The following is a 5,544-nucleotide window of genomic DNA, read 5'->3' on the forward strand; positions in this document are numbered from 1 at the left end:
CATATGTGAATAGATGTAGTTAGATAAGAGGTTTTAATATGTTTGTGCTGAAAGGTCCTCATAGGTATGCTATTGACATAATTTAGAACAATTTTGATTCTACTAAAGTAGTATAGACTGTAGATCATATAATGGCAAATCAAAAGTGGAAATTGTCTGCCTATGGTAAGAGGCCATTAAAGTCATTTCTATGATTGAGCTATAGACATCAAGGCCTCTAGTGCCGGCTACTGAATCTACAGTACTACAGTGCTCTTTGTTATGTTAAAGGAATATATCACACAAAAATGGAAATTCTGTTATTTACTCCCCCTTCTGTTCCAAACCTGTATGTCTTTCTTTCTTCCGGGGAACATAGAAGATATTTTGACAAATGTCAATACAATGGAAGTCAATGGTCACCAAAACTGTTTGGTTACAATTTATTATCTTCCTGTGTTTGGAAAAAAATGCATACAGGTTTAGAACGACATGATGTAAGTAAAAGAGCTTTTTCAGAATTTTCATTGTCATCCCTTTAACAATCAAAGACAACAACAATATTTTTTCTGTTAAAATCAATTCAAGTAAAGGCAAATGCAATTTCATTTCAGTCTACACAACTAGAAAAAGTGGGTGCAACACAACTGGCAGAAACCTCAGTGACTATGACAATTGGAGCAGCCAGTTACTGCCCTCCTTGCCACTCGTGGTGAGAGATTTGAGGGCAATGTTTCTTCCAGGCAAGCAGTCCGCTATATGTTACTTTGAGATATTTCTGTTTTTCAATTTTCAAGGCAGTAATCATGCTATTTTTGCAACATGCTACATTATTGCATTGTACATATTTGCTTACAAACGTATACATGCTTGTTTTCCAATCAAAACCTACAGTTCAAAGTTCCAGAAAAGCATCTGCCTGAAGAAACGCATCAAGTGGCTAAATAAAGAAACGGTCAAGATTGAGGAAAGACAAACATGAGAAACCTAGCTATCATTGCCTTGCTGCTCAGCTGTGTAATAGATGGCACTGTCTATAGCCAGGTAACCTGCCGCAGAGCCACGTCTCATGAATGGCACACTCAGCCAAAGAACATCAGCGTGAAGTGGACCCTCATGGAGAACACCTGCAGCAGCTTGACCCAGTGCTGGAATAGACAAACAGAAACAAATGGACGCTTGTGGACAACTGGGCCATATGACTTTCCTCAGCTTTGCCCTCTGGAATTTCAACTTGGAGATGTGATGTTTGTTTCTGCTGACAGAACGCTGGAACTATATGGTATCCACCTAATCAATGTGTCCAAAGAAGAGTTTGAAAACCTCTTGACTTTAGAGCCACGAACGGAGCAGTTGGTGTTTGCCAGCAGTATTAATAGCACTTTGCAAGTGGAATCGAAATGGCTGATGTCTGGTATGAATTACTTCACGGTCGTTCATAGAGGCAGTAGTCATCTGTGTAGGCTTGGCCTCCGCATTGCACTTCTGGTAAAGCCTCAGTACTGCCAGAGCTCACCTCTTCTCCGTCTGTGTTCGGGAAATGGTGAATGCAGAACTACATTTAAAGATGATTCATTTAGCTGTCAGTGCCACAAACACTTTTCAGGACGTTATTGCGAGAACATTGATGGATGCTATGAACAGCCATGCTTAAATGGAGGCACCTGCCTGAGCAAGAGAACAGCCTACACAGATCTCCCACCTTATGAATGTCTTTGCCCAGCTCCATTCACAGGTGAGGATCTCTAGTTTGCCAAAAAGAACATGTGTCTGTTATTTAATACACCTTTTGCAACTTAAAGGCATATTGCGAGTTCGATGCAAGTTAAGCTCAATTGACAGCTTTTAGAGTTGTGCACCTACAATGGAAGTACTCATGAGTTAGAATTTAAATTAAATTGGCCACACTCCACGGAAAGTTGGAAAGACAGGAAGAATAATTTATGAATGCAATTTAAAAAAAAAAAAATTAAGCACATGTAATGCATTCTAGAAAATTCAATTTTCTTTAACCCTGGTCCACAAAAGTTCAACGATTAAATATGATGCAATACAAAACTAAATACCTTTCAACCATTCAAACCTCCAATTTTAACTTTTAACCTTTGAATTTCAGTTAATTTTATTTCAATTAATTTGAATGCTTCCTTACTGTACATTCAAAATGCAATTCTGATTTATGTTTGCTAATTTAAATCGAATTCAGGAATTCAAAAGGTATTTTTAATTAAATTATGAATGGTGCACAACACTGTTTATTTCCATTGAAAATGCCTTAACCCGTAATTTGTGCTTTAAAAAAAACTATGGGACAAGTCGAAAATATTTTCTGTTGTAATAAACATTATGCCACAAATGCTGCTGACTGAGCTTAATGTTAGCTTAACATCCCTTTAATGCAGAGTCCATTATGAATCCATGCTGACCTTTCAATCATAATGGATGGGGGGAGGTTTAATGGGTGTTCACCCACATACAGAGAACAGCCTAGTTTCTTTGAAGACACTTATTTATTATTTATCTGTCATAATTGCAAGTGTTCTACATTTAGCACTGTGCAATTATTTCAAAACTACAGTAGAGCCCCTATGGACCATTTATTTGAATAACCATTTAAAATGATTTTATCCCCCCACCCCCATCTCTTTAGTTCTCTAATCATGGTAATTATTCTTATGTTTTTGTGCCACCTGAAAGCATTTTTTAATTGCGCGATACTTTATAGTTTTCCTCCTCCTACCATTTAATTTTCTTCTCCCAGTCTTACTTGTCAATAAAATCGGCATCCAAATGTTGTTTAAATGTTGGTCTCTTGGTGAGCACCAAGGAGAGTAGAGTATTCAGAGTGGTGTAATGTTGTCATACTAGTTAATGTGGTTTGTTTTTATGTCTGCTGAATAATTCATTGTACTTCTGTTAGAAGCACTGGAGGCGTTCCTTAGAGACCGCTGGGTAACATGCTATCACAACTAGGCCAGTGTGATCTGAGTCACATTAAAGCAGAAAACTGAAATTGATCACAGTTGGTAAATATATATCATAACGAAGTCACTCGCTCCATCTTTAGCTCAAACACATTAATATTTTGAATACATGCTTTTCCGTTACACAATTTGTTGAACAGTTTTAATACTGAAAGCAAATACCCTGCACTTTATAGCATTCAAGCAAATACCACATTAATTTTAGTTACTGAAATATATATACATATATACTTTTTTTCTTTTTAAATGGATAACAAAGATGATTTCAAGTAGTCCAAAGGAATGGTCCTCTGAAACGATGTGAATGTTTGTGGGAGGAACACAATAAAATGTGTAAATTTTCAACTCTTGCGTTGCGGTCAAATCATTTGCGGTGACGTTCAATTCAAAAATTGCGCCTTTGGAGCCTGGGCCCTCATTTATCAACAGTACGTACACACAGATGTGTGCGTAATGAGTGCTTACGCACAGTTTCATGCAAAGTGTGTGAACTTGCACTTATATGTTGGAATGTGTGTAAATATAAGGACAAAATATAGAACCTTTTCAACGCACTGTTGATAAATGAGGCCCCAGGGCTTTTGTGCGTTGACAGCATTGGTTCACGCATGTCATATGACCAATTGCTTCGGGGCATATTTTAAAAACGATGTAAGTTGATGTTTGAGAGCGACTACAGATTGCAATGTTATCTGTAAAAAATGGCTTGAATTTTACTCTCCTCCTCACACTGTGCTATTGTATGAATTAAGGGGGCTTGGGATGTTGTTTACCATTTTATAGACTACTTTTACGACACTTTTTTTGTGTTTTACCGAGCTTAGCATTTAACCACCTTCCACTTTCCTTGAATAGCAAATACAAAATGCCTGGATAATAATACTGCATTGGAGCATTTATTTCTTTAATATTTGTTGATATTTACAATGTTTGCTTTATAAGTTCGAACTATACTGCACTATTTAAAGTTTAGCAAAGTTAATATTTCTGTAGTTATATTACTAAAGGTAATATGGCGTTATTGAATGGATTGCAGAAAAGCAGCAGTCTCTCTAGAAATCTTTCACATTGTTATATAACAGTTTTTACATGTCAAGAATCAGATAATGTACTGAATAAATATATGCATGAATTCAATGTAATGTCTATATTTTCACACCGTAGGTGTCAACTGCTCTGAAATCATTGGACATCAAAATTGCAGTAAAGGGTGCAAAAACGGAGCTTGTGTACAAGTCTCCTCAACTTCCTACAGATGTGAATGTTTCACAGGATATACAGGCAAGTATGATTACAGTTTTTGCTTAAAATCAAAAACATTCAGTTAGAAGTCTGTTTTAGAAAGCCACTGTGAATTATTCACTTCACAATAGAGTGATTTTTCTTCTGAGGTCCAGTAATGGATGTTTAATTTTTTACTGTTTGGCTTCATTTGACTCATTATGTTTTGATAATGAGTCATGTGATTAATGAAGGGTCATTTTGGGTGCCTTCACAATGGCAGGGCAATTATGCAAACTCAAATCTGAGTGAGGCTTTGTCTATCTCTGCTCACATTAAGCTGTCTTTCCTAAGTGAAGAAGCGGATTTGAAAAATGGAACAATTGAAGCTTTCATATAAGAAAGTCTTCAGAAGATTCTTGGTGCATAAATGGCCAATTATTTAATAAAGACTTTGGCTGTGGCTTATTTGAGTGATATGCTCAGGTTGATAAAACTCATGAATGGGGTCTTTCCTGTAGAGAAGAGACAGAAATAAACAATTTATGCTCCTGTGTCCTTCCCAATCTGTTTATAAGGCACGACCATGACATGCTTTTGGAAAGTAATGAGTCTCATTTGCTTTTGTAAAACCATTGCTGGGCTAATGAGCATCTCACCCACAAATGTGTAACAAAACTTTGCAAACTTTGCGCAAGAGTTATGCCGTGAACCTCTTAATCTCAGTCGATTGACTAGAAAGTGAAAGTAAAAACTGATGGCGCTTTCGGCATCTGACTTATTTAAATTAATAGGCCTACAAATTAGGAAACAGGTGCAGTTAATCGCCGGCATCAGTCACAAAATTTATTTTTTTTAAAAATAAAAAATAGGCTAATCTTTGTGAGGACGACTGGCAACAGCTGGTCTTAAATTCTTTAGACACCGGGCGCATATTCTCTCAGAGTGACGACAGAGACGAATCTCCAACATATGCTGATCATGTTATATAGCTAAATGTTTTAATGTAGGCCTACTCCTTTAATATTTCTCTTGTGGCCCGAACATAGGCTAGTGGAAAAAAATAAAAATAAAAATAAAGAGAGAAGAAACGTATTTCGTGTTAAACAGGTTTGTTTTTTTCTTTTAAAAAAAAGTCGGTGCTTGAAATAAAGCTTTTTCATTGATGATTGCAGTGTTAATAATTTTAATTATAGGCCTATAATTCATTGTATAATAAACCTGTTTTGAAAGACCTTTTTAAAAACATTTTCAATGAGAAATAAGAGACTAATCTTTATTATACTCGCAGCGCGTCAGTTATGCGGTGATGCGCTATGAAATTATTGCGGGGCAAATTAATTGTAGCCTAATATTAATT

The 5,544-nt window shown here is 36.3% G+C and overlaps 1 protein-coding gene across 1 annotated transcript in view; it reads left to right on the plus strand.

Annotated features, from left to right (window-relative positions):
• The first annotated feature begins 885 nt into the window (after window positions 1-885).
• The window catches only part of LOC107747288 (neurogenic locus notch homolog protein 1-like), a 150,291-nt gene continuing 145,632 nt past the window's right edge, over window positions 886-5,544 (plus strand). The window contains 2 exon segments of the mRNA XM_016561757.1: window positions 886-1,714; window positions 4,128-4,244. Of these exon segments, the coding sequence (XP_016417243.1) occupies window positions 958-1,714; window positions 4,128-4,244 (874 nt within the window). The 5' untranslated portion in view covers window positions 886-957.

This window comes from Sinocyclocheilus rhinocerous, unplaced genomic scaffold (assembly GCF_001515625.1).
Source record: "Sinocyclocheilus rhinocerous isolate Xijiao unplaced genomic scaffold, SAMN03320098_v1.1 scaffold1069, whole genome shotgun sequence".
Taxonomy (NCBI): Eukaryota; Metazoa; Chordata; class Actinopteri; order Cypriniformes; family Cyprinidae; genus Sinocyclocheilus; species Sinocyclocheilus rhinocerous.